Source organism: Silene latifolia, chromosome 5 (genome assembly GCF_048544455.1).
Source record: "Silene latifolia isolate original U9 population chromosome 5, ASM4854445v1, whole genome shotgun sequence".
NCBI classification, from domain to species: domain Eukaryota; kingdom Viridiplantae; phylum Streptophyta; class Magnoliopsida; order Caryophyllales; family Caryophyllaceae; genus Silene; species Silene latifolia.
This window is the reverse complement of record NC_133530.1, coordinates 26085988-26110310: the sequence shown is the minus strand read 5'-3', so window position 1 is coordinate 26110310 and position 24323 is coordinate 26085988. Positions and strand designations below refer to the sequence as shown.

General features: G+C 36.5%; 3 protein-coding genes across 3 annotated transcripts; all 3 read right to left on the bottom strand.

Annotated features, from left to right (window-relative positions):
• Positions 1–12244: 12244 nt before the first annotated feature.
• Positions 12245–12952, bottom strand: LOC141655103 (uncharacterized). Its single transcript, XM_074462200.1, has one exon. The coding sequence runs from the start codon at positions 12950–12952 to the stop codon at positions 12245–12247; it is 708 nt and encodes a 235-aa protein (XP_074318301.1).
• A 6949-nt stretch (positions 12953–19901) lies between these two features.
• On the bottom strand, positions 19902–20672 carry LOC141655101 (uncharacterized). Its single transcript, XM_074462199.1, has one exon. The coding sequence runs from the start codon at positions 20670–20672 to the stop codon at positions 19902–19904; it is 771 nt and encodes a 256-aa protein (XP_074318300.1).
• A 648-nt stretch (positions 20673–21320) lies between these two features.
• On the bottom strand, positions 21321–22178 carry LOC141655100 (uncharacterized). Its single transcript, XM_074462198.1, has one exon. It carries the CDS (start codon positions 22176–22178, stop codon positions 21321–21323), a length of 858 nt encoding a protein of 285 aa, XP_074318299.1.
• Between the last annotated feature and the right edge of the window lie 2145 nt (positions 22179–24323).

Here is a 24323-nt window from a genome sequence, read left to right as displayed (position 1 = left end):
GTTCGCGAGATTCATCTCATTTCTCATTTTCCCGACATTTCCTCTTTCTCTAACCCTAGCCTACCATTCTCTCCTATCACCCCTACCTCCATACACTCTCATGTACATAGCCTAAACCTCCACCATGGGAAGGATGGGATTTGCTTAGGAAGGATGCGTGCATGGTCGTCGTCCGTGTCATCGTCGATTCGCGTTATTAGGTAAGTTTCTACCTTGTGTCTCTTTTGGTTGGTTATTGAGGATAGTTGTATAATAGGGGATGGTTATCGTTGTAGGATGCATGTCGGAGTCTTGCTTGGCTATATGTGGATGCTTGTCATGATTGGCAATGAGGCAGGGTTTCCCTACTCAGTTACTGTTAAATTGATTTAAAATTGTGTGGTTTTGTAATTGTTGTTATCTGCTGATCATCGGAGTATGGGTGTTGTGGTGACGGTGGTGATGTGGTTGTGTTGTGATGGTTGTGGTGTTGTGACAGCTGTGATGCTGTGGTGTGGTGATGATTGTTTTGATTGTGGTGGGGTCACTTGCGGGAGTGGCTTCACACCCTAGTTCGCCCTCCGTGGAACTTGTCACGGGAGGGGATATGCACATTAAGGGACAGGGTTGTCGCTCGTTGATGAGCGGGACTTAGGTGGGGATGGGCTGCGGTCCCCCACCGGTGGAGTGGATTACCTGTTGCGATGGGTAATTCGGCAGGGCTACACACTTCGGTGTGTCGTCAGTTACTGTGGAGGATGATCAGCCGGCTACATTGTTTGTTTGACTTTTGTTGATTGGATAGTACTGACCCCGTTGTTTTTGTTTTGTGGTATCTGCTGTGATCCATTCGGGGATGGTGAGCAGTTGGCTTAGCAGGTACTGTTGGTTTGTGGCTGCTGGGCTTGGAGGGATCGAGTCATTACATTGCTGGTTTAGAAGTGCTAAATCACGTGTTATTGTAGTCTCTATCATTATATATACTTAGTTGTACTGAGTTGTAAAGAGTACGGTAATGTATTATAAATGTTCTTTTATTGTCTATTTGATCTACTACCTCGGGTAACCGAGATGGTAACACCTTCATATACTGGGACGGTCCTTGGTACGACATCCTGGTGTACGGGGGTGTTACAAGGTATCCCTTACGGTCTTATCTTAAGACTAGAAAATGCCAACATTTTTTAATAGAAAGTAACTATTTAATGATATAATGTTATAACTGAAATTGTCACTTTTAATAATAAACTGATGTAAATATTTTATCAGGAAATATTTATATTTTCGTAAAATGGTTTCGTCAAAAACAAGGATTAGCCTTTTATGGAGACATAGTTAAGCGTTTTCAGAACATGAGATCTCGCCGGGTTTGTATATGTAACTTTTTTTTAATATTTGTATTTTTCTTTTGGGCGTGTCGTTTAATATTTAATCACTTTATATTAAACGAATTTTTTTTCCAACTGTGCACTCCCATTCTAAAAGCTCTGGGTCCGCCACTGTTTCTTATCCCCTCCATATCACACAAATGGTAACACTGAGAATCTTGACATTATTCATGGTCGTTAGAGAATATTCGATATTATTCTTAATCTGTAAGACAAAATATACATGTGAAATCTTGTTTGATTTATCGTCATGAATGCTATAAAAATATCAAATATTTTTAATTTTTAATAATGTGTAATTAAAGATAATCACGTTGTAAAACGTGTCCAAGTGAGAAAAAGTTAATGTTACTATTGGAGTATTATTCTCTCTACTAAAAGAAAAAAATAAAATGGTAACAACTGCCAAATTAACATTTAATATTGCTTTACAATCAAAATCTCCCATTTATTTAAGAATACAAATAATGTATAATGGTTTAAAAAACATTACTAGTATAGTTTCCGTGCTAAAGCATAGTTTTTTTAGGCTGTACTGATCGAGATATTAACTATTAATTAATTAAAATTTTAATGTTCTTTTTATCTTTAACATTTATAATTGATGACGCGTTGTATTATGAGCTAGAATAGATAAAATTTGACTATTTTAACAAGAATAAAATTGACCCTTTAAATTGTATTAGGCTCAATCATAAAACCTTTAATATTAGGACAACTTATATCTAGATTAACCCCCAACAAATAAGGCCAAACTTCTTGCTTGATACTTTAAGCGCGAAAATATCTAACTTTTTTATTCTCTTAATATTATAGAGGATTCTTCCTTAAACTAAGAGTATAAAATCGCTTTACAAAATAAAATCATTCAAAAGAAATATTATTTTTCCTTAAACTAATATAAGAATACAGTTAAGTTTTTGCCAAACTCAACTACCGTATAATATATAATTTGATTTTTTATTTAAAATTAATATAAAATAACTTCACAAAAATAAAATTGTACTTTTGTTACTGTAAAATATATATATATACTAGTTTTCTTACCCGTGCGTTGCACGGATATTAAAATAATGTGTGATAAATTTCACAATAAAATGGAATATAGACATATAGTACATCGTTCATGTCTAAAATTTTATGTATGCCGCATGACCAACAAATAATTCCCGTTAACATAATATTGACATAAGAATAAAATAGTGTTTGATTAATAAAATACTTTTTTTAGGAAAATAAAACCAATATGAAGTTTATATATATGATACTTGGACTGATAGTTTTAAGAATTTGTTCATTAATACCTGTTTATTTTTCAATTGGTCAAGGAAAACAATAATATCTACTCTGCATAATCAACTCAATGATGCAACAAATCTCCTTCTTTCGAATAACAACCATAATTTAATCATTGCTGGATCAAATTGTAATTATGTAAAAACATTTAGAGGTAGTTAGATGTTACATCTCCCGGTCAAACTATAGAAGTACGTTTGAATGTGAACCAAATTCTGACGCAATACTACATGCTTAGGGCTGCATATGACCCCCCTCTCTATAACAATAGTCTTGGCCTCCATCTTCTCATTTGAAACAAAATATTTCACGCAGACCCCTATTTTTCTTCCATATTCACACACATGATCTAAAACAATCTTATCCCTTGAAAGATCGATCCTTGTCTCCGAAACTTATCTCATATTTATCCAATCAAGTGAAAAACTAAACCCCTACTTCTAGAAAAATTCACCATCCAATGGAAACTAACCCTTGCTCTCGACAATGTTGTTTTTTTAGGAAAATAAAACCAACATGAAGTTTATATATATGATACTTGGGACTGAGAGTTTTGAGTTTTTAAATTTTGTTCATTAATACCTGTTTGTTTTTCAATTGGTCAAGGAAAACAATAATATCTACTTTGCACAATCAACTCAATGATGCAACAAATCTCCTTCCTTAGAATAACAACCATAATTTAATCATTGTTGGGTCAAATGGTAGTTACGTAAAAACATTTACAGGTAGTTAAATGTTATATCTCCCGGTCAAACTATAGACGTACCTTTGAATGTGAACCAAATTCCAACGCAATACTACATGGCTGGGGCTGCTTATGACACCCCCTTATAACAATAGTCTTGCCCTCATCTTCTCATTTGAAACAAAATCCTTCACGTAGACCCCTATTTTTCTTCCCTATTCACACACATGATCTAAAACAATTTGATCTCATCCCTTGAAAGATCGATCCTTGTCTTCGAAACTTCTCTCAACTTTATCCAACCAAGTGAAAAACTAAACTCCTACTTCTAGAAAAATCTACAATCCAATGAAAACTAACCCTTGCTCTAGACAATGTTGTTAGAATTAAGATTTTACTTTAATTTGGATTGATGGGGTCAAGATTAAGTTTATCAGTATGATATTTTGAGGTTTCTGGTTATTATTCATGTTACCTATATGTTTTAATGCAAGCGATATTTTGTTGATAAATAACCTTATTTATTATTACTATCCTCATTAAACTCATCACCCTCCACAGATGCACCCTCCCTCCACCCCACTAATTTACCCGCAAAATAAAACATCAGCCACTGTGATTAGTTCTTACTACTTGAAACAACCTTGAATCCACTACCACTATCACTACCTTTCTGCCACGTTTTACATCTATGAAGTCATAAATCACATTCACCTTTATGAAAATATGGATCCCCGTCTCCCTTATCGAAGACAATTTATTTCTCCTTCAACAAAGAAAAGTTTAAGAAGCAATCTTCCCTCTTATCTCTCTCCTTTTCCCTTCCTAGTCTTTTTCTCGACCCCTCCCCTACCTCAATTCCATATACTCAAACAAAGTGTTTGGGTACTATGTTTGTAAACTGAATAAGTTTGAATATTATATATATACACGAATTTTGCTATTTATTTCATTTTTCATAAATAAATCTTACTACCTCCATCTCATTTTTATTGTCATTTTTTCTTCAAATTTTATTATCTCATAATTATTATCCTCTTTCTAGATCTAGTAAGGAAAAACTTTAGTCAACCAACTCGTCGCAATGAACCTCATTCCCACTCAAAACAACCTTTAGCCCACTACTTAATCCATTCGGTTCACACATAAAACGGTCTAAAATGCAAAACTTTCATCTCTCTCTTGAAAAGTCCATCTAACTAACAGAAACCTAACCGCTACTTTATGAACTTCATCATTTTTACATCCCGTAAAGATTAAGTTGAACATGACAAAAAAAATGCAGAAACTTAGGTTTTGTTTGATAACACGACAGATTGAACATTTTTTTTAGCATTTTGAGAGTTTTTGCACTATTTAAATAATAAATGTGCTATTTTGAGTGTTGATCATCGACATATTGAAATAGTTTTTTTTTATCTCTCAGGAAATTAAAGATCAAACTTTATCTTTATCATATTTATAATTAATATTCTTCACTTAAAATATATAAATTTAAGCAAGTTCAAATAAGTTAGCTAAAAATTATAAATCACACATTGTACGAAGCTGTATAATCATTTTTTTATTAATATGAAATAAATGTCATAAACTTCATGAGAATATTAATGCGGTAGAGAACTATAAAAGAGTTGGCAAGTACGTGACCCCCTTTTATGCATAATCAACTTAAAGTAAAACAATCGCCCAATAAAGTTTTTCAAAACATTTACTCATTTGTTATAATATGATATTTCGATTTGCAAATTAGCGACAACTTTCTTTATCTTTTAATACTCCTTGAAAAATAGATACTAAACTTTTTACTTATCAATAATTTGTAATATCTTATTTATATTTTGATTAATATACTTTTATATAATGACAAATGAATGTAAATAATATAATAATAAATTATCAATAGAAGTTGAGTGTATTGTGAGAGAAATAACTTTAAAATTAGTAGGGAAAATACATATGACATTTGAAAAATAAACTTCGTATTATGTATAATTAAATATGACATTAGCAATAACAAAAGACGTAGGGGCATATTTCAGCGTTCATTTTACTCTTTACATGAGTAAATTCCATGTAGTACGTATTATGCATGCACATTTTGTCACAACCCAGTTCGGCCTAGAGCCTTTTAACCTCATAATACCTCATTTTTTTAATCGGAAGTTGTTATAAAATTGGATATTATAAATATATCAAAGGTTTTTTGGCCTTCTAATTTAATAAAACGTGAACAAATACTAATGAATAATTTTTTAATATTAATAAATTGAAGATAATTAATTTATTTCCTGTTTTTAATAATAAAATTGTAAAATAATTAATTAATTCTCATTTCTAATAGGAAATCATATTCCTAATTATAATAGAAAAATTTTAAATAATTATTATCTCCTAATTCTAATAGTATAATTAGGAAAAATAAGCCTTAATAAATTGTTACTTTATTTCCTATTTCTAATAGGAAAATTGTAAAATAATTAATTAATTCTCATTTCTAATAGGAAAATTATATTCCTATAGAAAAATTGTAAATAATTAATTATCTCCTAATTCTAATGCTAATAGTATAATTAGAAAAAAAAGCCTCCTTTAGTTATATACTAGATTTAATGCCCGTGCAATGCACGGGTCTATTTGTAGTATTCTATATATAATATACTCCGTTATAACTGTAAAATGTTAAAGTTTATTCCTAATCAGATGGTTGTTTATTTTCGCAACACATATTTAGGACCACTTAGATTTAAAGTCCTGTTCTTTTGGAACTACTTTTGATGAACTGATCAACTGAAATTATAGGAGCTTAAATTTTCTGAGCTGAATTTATTATAGGAGTTGAATTGAACTTATAGAGATGAGTTGAGCTATGCACCGAGCTGAAATTATAGGAGTTAAACGGAATTTATATGAGTTGAACATAACTTGTATGAGTTGAACTGAACTATTATCCTCTTAATAGTAAGAGGGGTGTAAATTGTAGTCTAATCACTTTAATGTAGAACTCTACTTTCACATTTGTACTAAACTTAGGATTCGAAAAAATTAAGAAGTCATTTGGTAGTATATGTTACGTAACTATTAAAAAACTACTATTACTCTAATCAAATTAAGATCACATCATGCATAGTGTACACCCTTTTTATGAATCGTGCGTGTGATCAATTGTCCAAATTCTTTATTCTTAGTTGTTAACTAAACAAAAGAAACTACTTCATAAATTACTTCGTATTTGTCTAGCACTCCGTACTTTTCTTTGATACTTTTATTTTCTATACATACTTGAAGATATCTAATACTCCGTATTTAATGTAAGTGAATGTTTCTAACATAATTAAAAATATGAGAATTTGTAACCCTATTAGGGAAAATACTTGTGTCCTCCGAAAGAACATCCTCCTTATATCCAAAGGAGGAAGACCATGCTCCCGAGGGACACATCCTTTGGGTGTAAGGAAGACGTCCTCCCGGAGAACACAAGTATTTCTCCCCTATTAGAAGGTTTTATATTTTTATGGCACTTTGACCATTTTATTCCGCATACATATGTTACTTTTTGTTTGCCTTGAAATACGAAGTAATATTTTGTGAAAGATGTTCATAATAAATGTAAATATTTCAATTTTGATAATTTCTATAAGTAGGAGGGAAAAAAAAGAATAGAGTGTGTATAAACAATACTCCTAATATCTTACAAAGGAAATATGGTTTCAAAGTTCAAATCTAACTGTCACATAGCTTGTTAGCTTCCCTACACATTAACCTAAGCCTTATAACTTGGTTCCATCATGATTAGCACGGGACAATGAAGGTGAGTAAACAAAATCAATATGAAACTAAGTCGATCAAAGTAACTCATTGTGATAAGATTGGAAAAAGTGAAAACCCTTACAAAAATAAGGGGCAATATACTCCATATACAGTAGTTAGAGACTCCAAATTAAAATATATAATATGATTTACATACTTCAATCCCATGCACGGATTAGTAACAAAATCTATTGTCTTCATCCTAATGTACCCTCCAAAACACAGTCCAAATAGATAGTCCGTATTACTCTAATATTTTGATTTAGACCTACAAAAAAAAGAATCAAAGTGTCAGTATATTTAACAAAAACCAATGCAAACTCAAAGCTTTAATTAAGTAACACCAATTACAGGTTAAAAACAAAATGTATAAAATATTGCACAATGAAATATTGAATTAAACAACATTAATAACAATTAATAAATACAGAAAAAACGGTTAATCCTTAAAAGTTGGGTGTTGCGACTTGCCGTCTTGGTCGACCTATTTATAGTGGGAGAGAGTTAACATAATAGTAGGGCACAATTACTCCAAATATTATGAGGAGATGAGGAGTTTTTATTAAAAAGAATTAGTTACTAAACTCTATCCTAACAAAGTAGGTCTCGAATTAGTTACAGAAGTCGGTCTCCAACATAATAAGGAGTATAATGCATATGAAATACAAACAATAAATAACGTCTCAAGAGATAGAAATTCTATTTAATATCATTGAAACTCTATCGTATAAATCATTTAGTTTGTATATCTTTCAAACTCTATCACATAAATTATTTATTTATTAAAATTATTAAATAAAATAAAGATTTATTTTATGTGGCATGCTAAAATTGGACTCTCTATAAACGCTCGAAAAAAGCTTCCTTTATTAATATAAATAGATATTGATTTTGTTAGGGTTATTTGATAGGAATACTCTGAACTATAAGAGTGCTTCTCAAAATACTTCAAACTTAAGTTTAAGTACCAATAATCCCAACTTATACACACCTTCTCTTATATTAGAATATGTGGATAGACTACCTGTTGAGTAGGTAAAAATGTTTTAATGCCTTCGTTAACCCCTCGTTTTCTTTTCTAATATCATTGTCTTTCCTTTTCTTTTCCTGTACCAATGATAATAAACAGTGACACATTATCCCTCTCTCTTCATTTTCCCCAATTCAGACCACCATGTCGTATCTTCCGGCTCTGTCCTCCTCTTCCTCCATCATGTTTCTCTTTTTATGACAAAAAAAATTATCATCTCTTTCTTTCTTTCAAATTGCAAACCCTAGAAATCAAATCCAAAATCAAAAATAAAATTTTCCTTTAGTTGAACTTGTATATTTTCCTTTGCATCTCCTATCGTACCAATTGTATTCGTGATTTCTTCAATCGAAGTTGTAAATTGTGTTTCAGACCCTTTTATCTAATTTGGGGAAAGTTAACTACCGAGTTTTTCAATTTAGGGTTTCCAAAATACAATCTGTGCATAAGTTCTATATATTTGAAGTATGGTGCTATATTTATCAGGTTTTATTTGTAGCTTTAATTGGGTTATGTGGATGTGAATAAGGAGTAGAATGATTAAAATTGGGAAATTTGAGGGAAATGATGTCGTCAGTTCTAGTAGTTGCTAGTAGGACGGATGAATTTGTATTGGCTCTTAGTTGGTGGTGATGATGGTGGTGGTTTTGTGGGAAAAGTGTCAAAGAGCCATTATTATAGGAGTTTGGATGTGTTTACAACTTTACATGTACAAACAAGTGATTTATGATAGTCAGCTGGCTAGAATGTATCCGCGTAGTAGAGGATACCTTTAGTTTGATTTATTATTCTAGAAACTTTTTGTATTTTGTGATAATATGTGCATGCCATTATTATACAGCAACTGTTTTAGCTTCTTTTCGTCATCCTCATCATTTTTTTTAAATTTCCAGAATAGTCCTTTCTCTTTCAATATAGAGAATACACGATCTGATTAGGAATTATGATTGAAAAACATGGCAGCTTGCAATGAATGTAAGTGTGCGATGTTTTTAGTTTAATGATTTTTGAATAAATGTATTTGGATGTAAAGAGAAAGAATCACAAAAAAAAATTAACATGAAAGTTTACAGAGAGAACAGTGGGAGATGAAGACAGATTAGAGGGATAATAGTGGGCCAGTGCAACAAATTACCTGCTACACCAAGTTAACAAACTACCTATTCTATTCATAGAGGACGGGGGTAAAAGTTTGTATTATTAGTAATTAAAATAGAGTTTGGAGTAATTTGAGAAGCACCCTAATAGTTCAGAGTATTCCTATTAAATTTTATTAAATTAAAGAAATGTGCCTCATGTCCTACGTATCACGGGATGCCGTGTCATGTGTATGTGTTTATATTATTTTGGTGCTCCCTACATTATTTCTACTCTATTATCTCGCTTTAGTAGACCTATATTATTACAATTGGCCTCCCTTTTGACGGGTTATCATTTGTGGCGGATATTTTGTGAGATAAAATGGTAACAAAATGGGTTAGTGGAGAAAGGGGACCACATGAATAATGTTGCAGAGAGAGAAAAAGTGGGTACTTTGTGAGGTAAAATGATATCCATCACAAGCTTGTGACGGATATGTCATGTCTTCAATGAGATTTTGTGATATTATTATTATTATTATTGTATATGGATATTAAGTTATTTTTTAACATTATCTTCAACCCGAGCACGCTTATAAGTGAAGGTGGCTAATTAGGAAGTCCCCAAGAAGATGCAACTGCGATAGATGATTTACCGAGCTTGTTAGGCATAAAAGAAGGCGGACTTGCCGGATAGATGTTGAACAACACAAGGTGAATAAGAAGTGTCTCGATAAATTGGGAAGCACGGAGGACGGGAAGGCACCACCCACTCACCACTAATGGATGAAATTGTCAATATTTCATAAATTTTAATGCTATTATATGCCCACCAATCTCTTATAATAATTGTTTTCACACTACTAGTCATCTACATTGTCATTGTTTATTTGTGGTCGTAATAATAAATTGTTATGTATGCTTGGTAAACGGTTTGTCCAAGTAACGTATGAGCTGGGTCAATTATGAGAACATACGTACAACTAACTACTAACATAGAAAATAATAGCAAATAAGTTTAACTCAATAGTATAAAAGATGGTGTAAACAAATGCTAAATCATTTGTTGGAAACACCTAGCCAAATTCGAGTCCTCGCTAAATCGTTGTAACTCGTGTCTATACTTGATATGTATTGAAGTTCGTCATAAATTAATTGATAAATTTTAATACATAACCCTTGGTAAAGGAGAAAGTAAAAAATATAAAGAGATAATTGTTTATTATTTGATGCATATCAATACTATATATTAAATCCAGAAACCAAGGGACTTCAATGTAATTAAAGAAAGTTATACAAATTAATTATATTATATAGTTTTAAATCACTAGCACCGTGTGATGGACCCGATTAAGGGATCTCAATGCAAATATTATATAGTTTGAGTTAAAATTAAATTATATAGAAGCTTGGTAATTTTCCTAATTGTAAGAGACTAAAACATGGTTAATTTCTTAAAATAAAATAATTAATTAAGGTCAATTCCTTTAAAATAAAATAATTAATTAAGATGGTCAATTTCAATGAGATTAAAAGAAAGAAGATGCTTGGTAATTTTCCTAAATATTTATAGAAGACTAGAAGATGGTCAATTTCCTTAAAATAAAATAATTAATTTGTATAAACATGTACACTTATGATATTAATTATTATCATCATAAAATTATGTATTAAATTTAAAATCTATCCCATTTTATTAAACTATATAGTTTAATAGATGTATAGATGTTAATTATTTAACATACAAAAATATAATAAGTAGGTTATAAATAATTCAAGTTAGATTTCATAATATATAATATTGCATAATTTTTTCGATTTGATTTAATGCATAATCCTCTTAAAATTGCATGACTAAGTAGTAAAAGTAATTTCGTCAGTAAAGAAAAGAATTGTAGTAACATTGGATATAGTTATATGATAGTAATCACTCATTTGAATAGTAAAAGTAACAATATTATCAGCAAGATTAGTGAGAGTGGTAGAAACAACAACGGGAGTAGTGAAATAATCCATATTAATACGGCAATAGTTAGTGAAGGTAAGAATAATTACGGCGGGAGTGGTGAAATTATCAATATTAATCCGGCAGTAGTGAAAATAACAATAATTACGGCGGAAGTAGTGAAAGTAATAACAATAATTACGGGCAAGTAGTGAAATGTTATTACTATTGTTTCTTTAATAAGAGTAAAATATAAATAGCAGGAGTAGTGAATTGTCTCAAAATTTATTTCTGTAATGGATATGTCATAGAAAATATATTAATGATTAATTTATGGGTTATATAACTTTAAGTAATTTTATTTAATGAAGAAAAATAATAATGGTAAGTAGAGGTAGCCCGGGCGAAGCCGGGCACCAATACTAGTTACAAGTAAATTAGAGGCCTTTATATAGCCTTACATATGACATTTTAACGTAGAAACTAAATATATAAAATAAATACTTCTACGTTTCTATCATAAACTATAACTTAATCTCAACATTAGCACACTAACTCATAATATCAATAACTCACCTTTATACTAACGCATTATTATTGTAATAACTTATTTGAAGCATTATTCAACACACCCCCTTGCTTCAAAGCTTGCAAACACCCATCTGTGATCGGAAATCATCAACTTTTTCTATTGAAAGTGACTTCGTTAGGATATCTGCTACTTGTTGATTTGTTCCACAAAACTTGAGCTCGATCATTCCTTTTGCAACCATGTCACGAATGAAATGATGACGAATATCAATGTGCTTAATTAGTCCTGCTGTAAAAAACGGCATTCTTCGACAGTGATATTGCCGCTTTATTGTCACAGTAAATAGTTGTAGGAGACTTTCGCTCGGAGGAGATCTTTTAGCAACCGTCTAAGCCAAATTGCCGCATACTCTGCTTCAGATGAGGATAAAGCTACCGTCTCTTGCTTCTTTGAACTCCATGAAATAGCTCTTTATTTTTGAAGGAAAATGCCCAAGGGCATTACTCAATAGAATTACGGTCGAAAATTACAGCAGCATTCACAGACGGCGGTAATCTCGCGTCCCAAAGAACCTTACCTACAGCACGTGGAAATAAATGAGCTAGCTCGTGCGCAACACAATTGTTTGTTCGACTTACATGTAACCAAATAATAGACTCAAGCTGTAAACTAAGATCGATAATTTCGTCAATATACAAAGAAAAGACACTCCGACCAGTCCTCCGCTCTCTAATAGCATCCACCACGGGCAAACAATCGCTTTCAACTTCGACTTTGGTGATCCCTCGGCTAGCTGCTTTCTCGAGCCCATCAAGAATCGCCATAGCTTCCACAAAGTGAGCCTCCCATTCCTGCAAGCGAGTAACAGACAAGCCCCATAACACCGACCCTCTTGAATCTTGACACACCACTCCCGTCCCCACCCCTTCACCCTCTTTCACACCCGCGTCCACATTTAGTTTCACATAGCCTTCCTTCGCTGGTTTCCATCCTTGCTCCTCCCCATTGCTCCTCCATCTTTGTTGTCGGGCAGAACGCAGACCACCAGCTCCCTCCCCCGAGTCTCTCACACCCTCAAGAAGCACGTCCCTGGCTCGTCGAATAATCATCTCCGGATCCACCACCACATTATCAAACACAACTTTATTGCGGAATTCCCACATCGCCCAGCAGCCGATCATAAACTTCACACATTCGTCTACACCCATATTCCTCCAACAGTCCTCCACCCATGACTTAACATCACCCCCCAGCCGCCGTCACTCCCTCAACACCCAACCCATCCCACACCCAATTAGGGACCCCACAATCCCTAAATAAGTGAAGACTTGACTCAATATGTGAAAGACAAAAAGGACAAAAAGAGAACTCACCTCCAATTCGAGCTGCAATGTTTGCTCTTGTCGCTAAAGCTTCGCTACACAGTTGCCAGACGAAAAGTTTGATTCGGGGCCAAACCACAGTGCTCCAAAGTCTGTTCCAAAGCCAGCGTTCTCGTTCCCAAGTCGAACCACCCGCCATATCCCCTGGGTCTCCAGCGAGCATTTTGTAGGCACTCCGAACCGTGTATAACCCATCTTTTTCGAAGCACCAGTACCATATATCTCTCCGACTAACATTTCTAATCCGAATATTAAGGACTCGTTCACGTTCAAATGGTAGAAGAAGGCCCAATTTCTCCATGTCCCAACCCCCTCCATTCGGCAAAAGCAACTCCGCCACCCGCATGCTCTCATAACCTCGTAAACACGGTGAAATATTCCTGCCCGATTGAGTATTAGGAACCTAGGCGTGCCCCCACACCATCGTCTCCATCCCGTCACCAATCCTCCTTCTCAGGCCTCGGCTCAAAACTTCTCCCGCTTCAAGAATACTACGCCACGTGTAGCTCGGATTATGTCCCAAATTAGCAATCATGAACTCCCCGGTTGGAAAATATTTTGCTCGCATCAATCTCGCCCAAAGACTATCCGTGTTAGTGACCAATCGCCATGCTTGTTTAGCTAAGAGCGCAAGATTGAAAAGATGGAAATCACGAAACTCAATACCTCCCGTGCCTTTTGGTCTCGCCATTTTTCGCCAAGCCACCCAGTGAATTCCCCTCTTGTTCTCGTCATGTCCCCACCAAAAACGAGCCACCAAGGATCGAAGTTCATCACAAAAATTTAGCGGGATGTTAAACACACTCATCACATAGGTAGGGAGTGAATTGGCCACGGCCTTTATAAGAACCTCATTACCAGCCCTCGACAACATTTTCCCACGCCATCCTTGTAACATTTTACGCAATTTATCGCAGATAATATCCGTGATAATTTTCTTCGATCGACCTATTACCGTGGGGAGACCAAGGTACCTAGCATGCTCTTTCACCTCCCTTACCCCCAATCTGGACGCCACCAAGGTGCGTTGGGTAGCCCCCACCCCCTTGCTAAACGAGACCATCGTCTTCTCCAGGCTCACTAATTGTCTCGAAGCTTCCTCATATTTTCGAAGAATAGAATTAATGATATCCGCCTCCTTTACATTAGCTCGCACAAAAAATATACTATCATCCGCAAAAAGAAGGTGAGAAATGGCTGGGGCCGAGCTCGAGATACGTATGCCATGCAGAGAATTGTTCTCGACCGCCCTCCGTAACATATTAGATAAGGCCTCCGCACAAAGGAGAAAGAGATATGGGGATAACGGGTCTCCTTAACGTAACCCACGGCTTGGCTGAAATTCATCGCTAGGGGAGCTATTTATAAGGACCGAGAATGTCACAGTAGATACACAGCTCATAACTCGTTGAACCCAATGAGAATCAAATCCCATAGTCACCAAAACCCGACGCAAAATTCCCACTCCACCCTATCATAAGCCTTTGGCATATCAAGTTTGATGGCCATATGTCCCTCCGTTTGTCTATTGTTCTTCATAAAATGAAAAAGCTCAAGCGCAATAAAAATATTATCAGAAATAAGACGGCCCGGAGTAAAAGCACTCTAATTTTTCAATATAATTTCACCAAGAAAAAGCTTCAAGCGATTGGCCAAAACCTTCGAGACGAGTTTATAAGCCATGTTACACAAGCTGATGGGTCTAAAGTCCCGGATTTTGTCAGGTGCTTTTTTCTTCGGAATTAAGACAATATTGGTTTTATTTAATCTCGCGGGCGATTCATGTCCCCGTAAAATAGATAAAGCTTTACTCACCACATTGGGTCCAATTTCATGCCAATATGTCTGGTAAAAAAGACCATTCATCCCATCCGGACCGGGAGCTTTGAACGGGTGCATTTGATTAAGTGCTTTAGTAACCTCGGCCTCACCATATTCATCCCGCAGAAAAGTATTCATCCTATTCGTCACACGCCCCTCAAGACCCGTAAGGACCTCATCGAAATCCGAGGGTGCAGCCGACGTGAAGAGTTCCTGGAAATAATTGTTAGCCACCCTCGCAACTTCATCATTTCCTGTACATTCCCGGCCTCCATCGTCAATAAGCATACCAATAAAATTCTTCGTTCTTCGCTCCCCAGCTCGTGTATGAAAAAACTTCGTGTTTCGATCCACATCCTTAAGCCAAAGAGCCCGCGACCGTTGCCTCCAATATTGCTCCTCCTGTTTGAGTAAACCTGCAATTTCAGCAATAATCTTTTTTCGCTTCTTTACATTGTCCTCAGACCTCGGTCCTTCATTTAATCGAGTCAACCGTCGCCTCTTGTTTTCAATGGATCGATTTATTTTACCAATGCTAATCTTTTTCCAGGCACAAAGCTCCCTCGCACAAGCTGATATGGTATCGACCAAGTCCCCATTACCCCGTTCAATACCTCGTATGACCGTTTCCTCGCACCCCTCTTCCCCAACCCACACTTGTTCGAAGCTAAAGCAAGATCTCGTTTTGCTCCCAATTTCCCGTCTATCAAAAGCCAAGCGTATAGGAGCGTGATTGGACCATTCTCTGTCCAAATGAAAAACTTTTGCATAAGGAAATAAATCAAGCCAGGAATCCGAACACAAAGCTCGATCTAGTAAGCATTGTCGGTTCACATCTCCAGCCTGCCCATTGTCAAAAGTATAAGCATAACCTTCCCATGCCACGGTTCGAAGGCCACAATCATCCATGGCCGCTTGAAAGTTGTTCATTTGACATTGAGCCCGACTCCTTCCTTTCATTTCAGGGAATATAAGATCTCATTAAAGTCCCCAATGCAAATCCATGGTAAAGCTGATTGACTATGTAACAAACGAAGTAACGACAACGAAAGGTGACGGTCCGAACCAGAAGGCCACCCATAGAAGCCGGTAACCCTCCATTCCTTACCTCCCTCCTTAACATGGAAATCCATATGATGAACGGAAGCAGAAATAAACTGACAATCGATTTCCTTCCTCCAAAGAAAAGCAAGACCCCCCGAACGCCCCACACTATCCACTTCCATACCATAATACCCATCCAGTCGTTCTCGCACCCTCCGCATATCACGACCACATAGCTTCGTCTCGCAAAGAAACAACATGGCCGGGGCTTCCTTACGCACAAAGGTACGCAAGGGAAACGCCGTGTCGGGGTTGCCCAATCCCCGACAGTTGAGACTTAAGAGATTCATTGGGCCCGACAGGGTTGAGTACTCTCAACCACCGCCTCAGGTATCAAGACGCCCCCGTCTTCCATTAATTAGAATTTTTTCGTTACCCCGTCACCCTCCTCCTCTGACCTTCCACACTTACTTCCACTCGTGTTCCCTATCATCTCACAATTATCATCCCGTCCCTGCACTCGTGCAAGCTTCTTCCACTCCCTGCATTTTGTCGTCCCCAAACCCATATTCTCTCCCTGGTTCGTACCCACCACAACAGCTCTCTCCACCCTCTCAACCTCGCTATCCCCTCCTATCACCCCCTGTTTTCCAGCTGATCAATACCATTATCCCCCTCTCCCTACTGCTCACAGAAATCGTCTGCCATACACTCCACAACCTGTTTAGAATTCACCTCCTCGCTGCAATTCCCATTGTCCTCAAACCTCTTACCTCGCACATCCCCCTCCCCAGCTTGCATCTTGTCAGAATTATACATTTTGGTACCACTTCTCTTGGTTTTGAAATCAATAGCAATAGCTTGCAGGCGCTCAATCATTAAGGAAATATCCTTCGCCGCTTCACGTTTCCTCTCTGCTTCGAAACCCGGGTTTAAATCCCTTTTAGCCTTTCCCGTCCCTTCACTAACAGTTTTTGTTACCTTCCATAGAAACGCGCGTAACCATTCTCCGTAAACAAGATCCTCATCATCGTATGGGCCATTTTCGCAATCTTTCTCCCCATGTTCCATAACCCCACAGCCATAACAGAAAATAGGCAGTCTCTCGTACTTAACATCAAAGTTAATAACATGACTCTTGAACCAAGAGTAAAAACATAACCCGAAGTGCTTTTTTGATCATCAAGACAACCAGCCCAATCACTATCTGTGTATCCGACTAACTTAAAGTGTGATACTTTTGAATAGAAAATTCCATAATCGATAGTGCCGACTTTATACTTTAAAATTCTTCTAACTGCTCCAAGATGTTGTTTTGACGGATTATGCATAAAACTGGAAACCACACTCACTGAATATGCAATATCAGGCCTAGTGTGACTTAAGTAGTTTAAACCACCTACCATTTGTCGATAGTATCTGACATTAACATCACCAGTGTCATCATTTGATGACAATTTCTCATTTATATTCTTTGGAGTGCTTGAAGTTTTGCAACCCAACAAATTAAACCTTTTAACCAAGTTCACTGCATATTTCTCTTGAGATATAAAAATGCCATTTTCATCTTGCTTTACATCCAAACCAATAAAATAATGTAACAATTCTAAATCCGACATCTCAAATTTATTCATCATAAAAGATTTGAACTCGGCAACAATTGAGTCCGACGATCCCATGTAGATCATGTCATCAACATATAGACATACCACCAAAAAGTCATTACCACATTTTTTCATATAAAGAGTCGGCTCATTTTCGCTCCTTGTAAATCAAGACTCATGGAAATAAGAGTCGATTTTATTATACCATGCGTGCGGAGCTTGTTTAAGACCATACAAAGCCTTTCTCAACTTGTAGACTTTGTCTTCTTCTCCATTTTTCACAAAACCTTCCGGTTGGTACACATATACTTCCTCATTCAATTCTCCATTTAAAAAAGCTGACTTCACATCAAACTGAAAAACAAGCCAATTAAGTTGCGCAGCTAAGGCCAAGAAAGTTCTCACCGTTTCAAAGTGAGCCACGGGTGAGAATGTTTCATCAAAGTCAACTCATCCATATTTTTGTGTATATCCTTTAACAACTAACCGTGCTTTGTGCTTTTGTACACTTCCATCTGTATTATACTTTGTTCTAAACACCCATTTCAACCCTATCACATTCTTCGCTTCGGGTGGATTTACCAACTCCCAAGTAGCATTTTTCTCAATGGATTTCATCTCCTCGTGCATTGCATCCTGCCATTTTTTACTTTCTGCAACATTATCATAAGTAAGAGGATCTGAGGCATATAAAGCAAAATTACAATTTGTGTACACATCTCGAAGTGATCTAAAATGCCTAGGAGGTGTCTCTTCTGACGAGCTTGAAGATGAACTCGTAGGAGATGAATTATTTAATGGTGAGCTGGGCGGTGTTTGAATTATGCTAGCAGAAGGATTTGAAATTGGTGAATTATGGCTAGAGCCACCACCATTTTCCAATGAAGAAGTTGAATTCTCAGGCTCCTCAATTATTGCTTTTGGTATTTCATCATCTTCGGAAAATAGAACCAATATATCATCAGTAATGTTCCATGGCCAGCTAGCATCTTCATTAAACACCACATCTCTACTTATAATAATCTTGCCACTAACAGGATCATATAACCTGTATGCTTTAGATTTCATACTATAACCAATAAACACACATTTCTCAGATTTTTCATCAAGCTTGTGGCGATAGGATTTTATTAAAGCATATGCTACACAACCAAAAACCTTTAAATGACTTACCCGAGGCTTAGAACCTCGACATGCTTCATAAGGTGTTTTGTTAAGAACTGCTTTTGTGGGTGATAAATTTAGAAGATAAACTGTTGTAGCAACTGCTTCTGCCCAGAACTTATTTGAAACCTGTTTTGCCTTTAACATACTTCTGGCCATTTCAACAACAGTACGATTTTTCCGTTCAGCAGTGCCATTTTGTTGCCGAGTACGTGGTGCAGTAAGTTCCCTACGAATACCACGCTCTTCACAAAAGTTATCAAACTCTTGCGTGCAAAACTCACCTCCCCTGTCTGTACGGGGTATCTTTATAACCTTTCCTGACTGTTTTTCTACAAGCACTTCAAAAGAATCAGATTTTAAGGTTAAGAAATATACCCAACTCATTCGACTATAGTCATTAGTATACAGCAAGAAATAATAACTTCTATTCATAGATGGAGTTTTCATTGGTACACACAAATCTGCGTGCACTAGTTCAAGGCATTTAGACGCTCTCCACGATTGCCCAACGGGAAATGAACTTCTGCTATGCTTCCCAAGGACACACCCTTCACAAAATTCTAGGTCAGCAGCCTCTGGCAACCCTAAGACCATGTCTTTCCTTTTTAGGATTTTTAATCCATTTTCATGCAAGTGACCATATCGTAAGTGCCATAATCAGCCTCACATAACTTCTTAGCCATAAGAACCTTCTTTTCAAAACAATTTATGTCTAACGGAAACATCTTATTTTGGGTCATACTAATAGTAACTACAGTTTGCCCGGATTTCTTATCTAAGATTGTGCAGCTATCATCATCAAATAAGACCTTATACCCACTAGACATCAACTGTCCCACACTCAATAAATTATGAGCTAAACTAGGCACAAACAACACATTATGAATTAATTTCTTCTTACCAGGGCTAGTGGAAAGAGTAATTGTACCTTTACCTTCGACTTGTACTACCTTGTCATCACCAAAGGCGTACTTCTGATTTTTGTGAGGTATATAAATCCATGAACAAACACTGTGAACCAGAAATATGGTTTGAACAACCACTATCAACAAACCAGACATCACCCGAGACTGCATTGTCATGAAAGTGTGCCATTAAAGAGTTTCCACCTCTTCTTTTTCTTCAAAATTTGCTTGATTTTATTTTTGATTTTGTGCCTTTATCCAACAATTTGCTTCTTTGTGACCGAATTTAGTACAATGATGACATTGAATGGACGACTTTTGTCCATGTTGTCGCTGCCCAAAATGTTGGCCACGGCCTCTGCCACCACCACGACCTCGACCGCGGAAACCACCTCTATCGTTTCCACGTCCACCAAAATTATTATTGTCATTTTCTTTTGAAGATTTTCCCTTCACCTGAAATGCTTTTTCTTCATTCTTTTGTTTTGAATGATTTAATCGTTCTTCATGAACTTGCAAAGAACTCATTAATTCATCAAAAGAATAAGTTGACATATCATGAGTTTCTTCAATTGCAGCGACAATAGAATCAAATCTAGAAGTAAGACTTCTCAAAATTTTTGGAACCACTGTTTTATTTGAAATATTTTCCCCATAAGACTTCATTTTATTCACAATTGTACTAGCTCTAGATAGGTAATCCTGCACGTACTCATTATTTTGCATATTTAAAGTTTCAAAATCGCGGCGTAGCGTTTGAAGCTTAACAGCGATTACCTTATCCGAGCCTTTGAATTCAGTTTTTAAAATTTGCCATGCCTCCTTCGAAGTTGCTGATGATGCAATTCTGGAGAAAATATTTTCATGAACAGATGATTGAACAAATAGGAGCGCTTTTGCATCTTTTTTTCTATTTTCTTTCAATCTTTGTTGTTCGATATCCGAGTCGTCAAAACCGTCTTCAACTAAATCCCATAGCTCTTGAGATTTAAACAAAGTTCTCATTTTAATTGACCAAAACTCGTATTTATCCCCATCAAAACTGGGAATTAATGGTTGAGAAATGAAGACTCCATTAGTGGCCATGACACTCTAAAAATTATTTTATGGGAAAACTCCGTATATTTCACTCACTAATTTTTTATTTGATCTTACCTGATTTAGACAGAGAGGAGCTGCGTTGCTCTTCAAATTCCTCTCTTGCCTATAGTGCTCTTGAGACCAAAACTTGTTGGTAAAGGAGAAAGTAAAAAATATAAAGAGATAATTGTTTATTATTTGATGCATATTACAAGTAAATTAGAGGCCTTTATATAGCCTTACATATGACATTTTAACGTAGAAACTAAACATATAAAATAAATACTTCTACGTTTCTATCATAAACTATAACTTAATCTCAACATTAACACACTAACTCATAATATCAATAACTCACCTTTATACTAACGCATTATTATTGTAATAACTTATTTGAAGCATTATTCAACAATAACAAGTACTTCCTCCGTCTCAATGAATAATTTACGTTTGTTTTATTTTATGAGGGAAAACTAAAACAATTGATCGGGACAGAGGGAGTATTCCCTACATTCAATTCCAAACACATTATTTATCTTTTTTTTTTTTTGAGGAAAAAAGATGTATTATTAATTAGCTAAAGGACGACATGAAATCAGCTGATACAATATCTGCGATTAACTCCGGACACGAGGCAACCCATATTCTAGTCGAGTAATCTAAAGGGGAGTAGTGAGCCATGCTATGAGCGGCCTTATTTCCATTCCGCTTTACAAAACTGAAAGCACATGACCCAAATTCTTCACTTAGCCTAAGGATTCCTTGCACCACATTTCCAAGATTGCTATTCTCTACCTTACGAGTCTTAAGTAGCGTAACTAGGACCAGAGAATCAGACTCCAAAATGACGGACTCGATACCCATTTGACGTGCCATTTGCAGTCCTAAAAACGCCGCCTTCGCCTCAGTGATGTTTACCTCCCACTGAGCCCTCACCTGCTTCACCCTTGCTTTTCCAACCGAGCCTTCGTGATCCCGAATAACCACCCCCATTCCACATCCCTTCTCATTAAAAATTGCTGCATCCACGTTGACTTTCCAAGAGCCTTCCGGTGGTGGCGACCATTGATTTGTTGCTGCAATGCAGCCCCCATGGTTTCCTTTTTTCTCCCTCATCAAGCCTGCAAATGATTCTAGATATTTCAAAGCGTTATCGACGATAGTAGATGGGTTGTTAGGCTCACCCCCATGAAGGACATGGTTTCTCTCGTTCCAAATAGCCCACAATAATATGAATTTCTTACTCGCTTCAGTTTGATCACTGCGCTTCACGACAAGCCGAGCCCACTCCTCCATATTATGCACCCCACTCCATTCATCATCAACATCTACTCCAAAGCACTCCCATATTAGTTTCACAGTAGGACACAAAATAAGGGCATGTAAATCAGTTTCCTCAACAAGTTTGCATCTGCAACAAGTAGGATCCATTTCTTGTATGCGTCTGTTTAAATTTGCACCGCTAGGAAGAGCCCTAGAGCAAGCACGCCACAACAACGTTCTCACCTTCGCGGGGGGTGGGGGGGGGGGGGGGGTGGGGGTGTTGATTTTCCAAATATTACTCCAGAACATATCCATGGCAAGGCTACTTCCCGAAGCGATTTCGTGCTCCATCTTCCATCTTATAAAGGAATAATCGGTCTTAACCGAGTAGTCTCCATTCTTAGAAAAATGCCACACCAACTCATCGTCTCCCTCAAGATCATGTATGGGTATTTTTAAAATATCTTCTACCTCCAAAGCCATAAGGTTTTGACGTAGTTTATCTTCATCCCACCCATATTCGGACACCCATTCATTCACCAAGCTATCTGGATTACCTTTACATGGGGACCAAATACGGAAAGTAGGGGACGTGAGAGTCCATCTATCATGCCAAAATCGGATATTATGACCGCTTCGGACCAACCATCTGCACCCCTCCTTTAAAACCCATTGAGCTTCGACAAGGCTACGCCAAATGAAGGACGGGTGATGACCCAAACTGGCCCCAATACTTGGGTAATATCGAGCCTTCATTAGCCTAGCCGCGAGGGAGTTCGGTTGATTTATTAGCCGCCACAATTTTTTTGTAAGAAGAGCCATATTAAAAGTCTCAATGTAACGAAATCCCAGCCCTCCTTCAGTCTTGCTCTTACAAAGGCTTTTCCACGCGACCCAATGTATATGCCTTTTATCATCTTTATGCCCCTGATCGGTCCGTTTCGTGTTCACAATTAAAGGTGTGGTCGTTGGGTCACGTCCGAATCAAAACACAATTTATAGCTTCACAAACAACTCTACAATTAGTAAAGAGGCAAGTAAAGGTCGGATCCCAAGGGACGGGTATTGAAATGAGATTTCTATTGCAACTAGTGGTGTCTAAGGGGTGTCACAAATTGGGTTGGTGTAGAAGGTCACTAAACTAAAATAGCAATAAAAATAAACAAGCAAGATGAATTAAAGGGGTGTAAACAATTGATTAAAAAGCACTAGGGTGTCATGGGATCATAGGGGAATCATGGGAATTGATCATACAAACATGTTCTCAAATTATAAGCAAGCAATTATTGTTGTGATGGATTGAGTTGGGTTATATCTTACAATCCTAGGAAAGTTTGGGTCGGAGCCGAATCGATTAGATTGTACAACACCTACAAGTCGACTTAATCTTCCCTACTCAACAACATGCATGGTCTAATGAGACTCGAGTTGGGTTATGTCTTACAAGTCTCATTGAAAAGATAGAAGATGATAGTAAATGCAAGGATTCATAGGCTTAGCATTTCATCAAATATAACATGTGCATGAGTTGAGATCAAAACAAGCAAGCAAATAAAACATGAAAGCATATTAATTTAAGCATGAATCATTCCCCATGTTGGTTTCCCCTAATCACCCATTTAACCCTAGCTAAGAGACTACTCACTCATTATCATGTTGATCATGCTAGCAAGGTTGTCAATCATACCAACAATATGAAACATGATGAATAAATGAAAGTAATTAACAATAATTAAAAGGGATTAAGAGAATTATACCTACTAATGATTCCAATAATAAAGCAAAGATAAAAGAAGTACTTGAATGCTTGATTGAGAGGTTGTCAATCTCCCAACAATAACCCAAATAATCTTCAATTACCCAAAATAAAGGATGAACAAAAGAGAGATTAAGGAAATAAAACTTGTATTAGAACTTGATTAATTTTTGATTACAATACTAAAGAGATATTTGATTGATATTAACTACTCTAATTATTGATAAGAAGAACATGCTCCTCTAATTAGACTAATGGGGTATTTATAGTGGAAATTAGGGAGGATGCATTAGGGTTAACTAAGGGCTAAACTAGTAATTACACTTTTTAGATTGAGCAAGGAGGAGCCGGTATTTTTCGAAGGAAGGGCTTCTTTCTTTTTAACTTGGAGAAGAGGAAATCACGCTGTGCTGGAATCTGGGCGGAATAAGGTCGGGACGGGCGGATTCTGGCGATGGGGTCCGAGCGGATTTGAGGGAATCCGGGCGGATTGTGGAGGTGGAATCCGAGCGGATTAGAGGAAAGCCGCACGGATTGTGCAGCTGGGGGACGGCCGG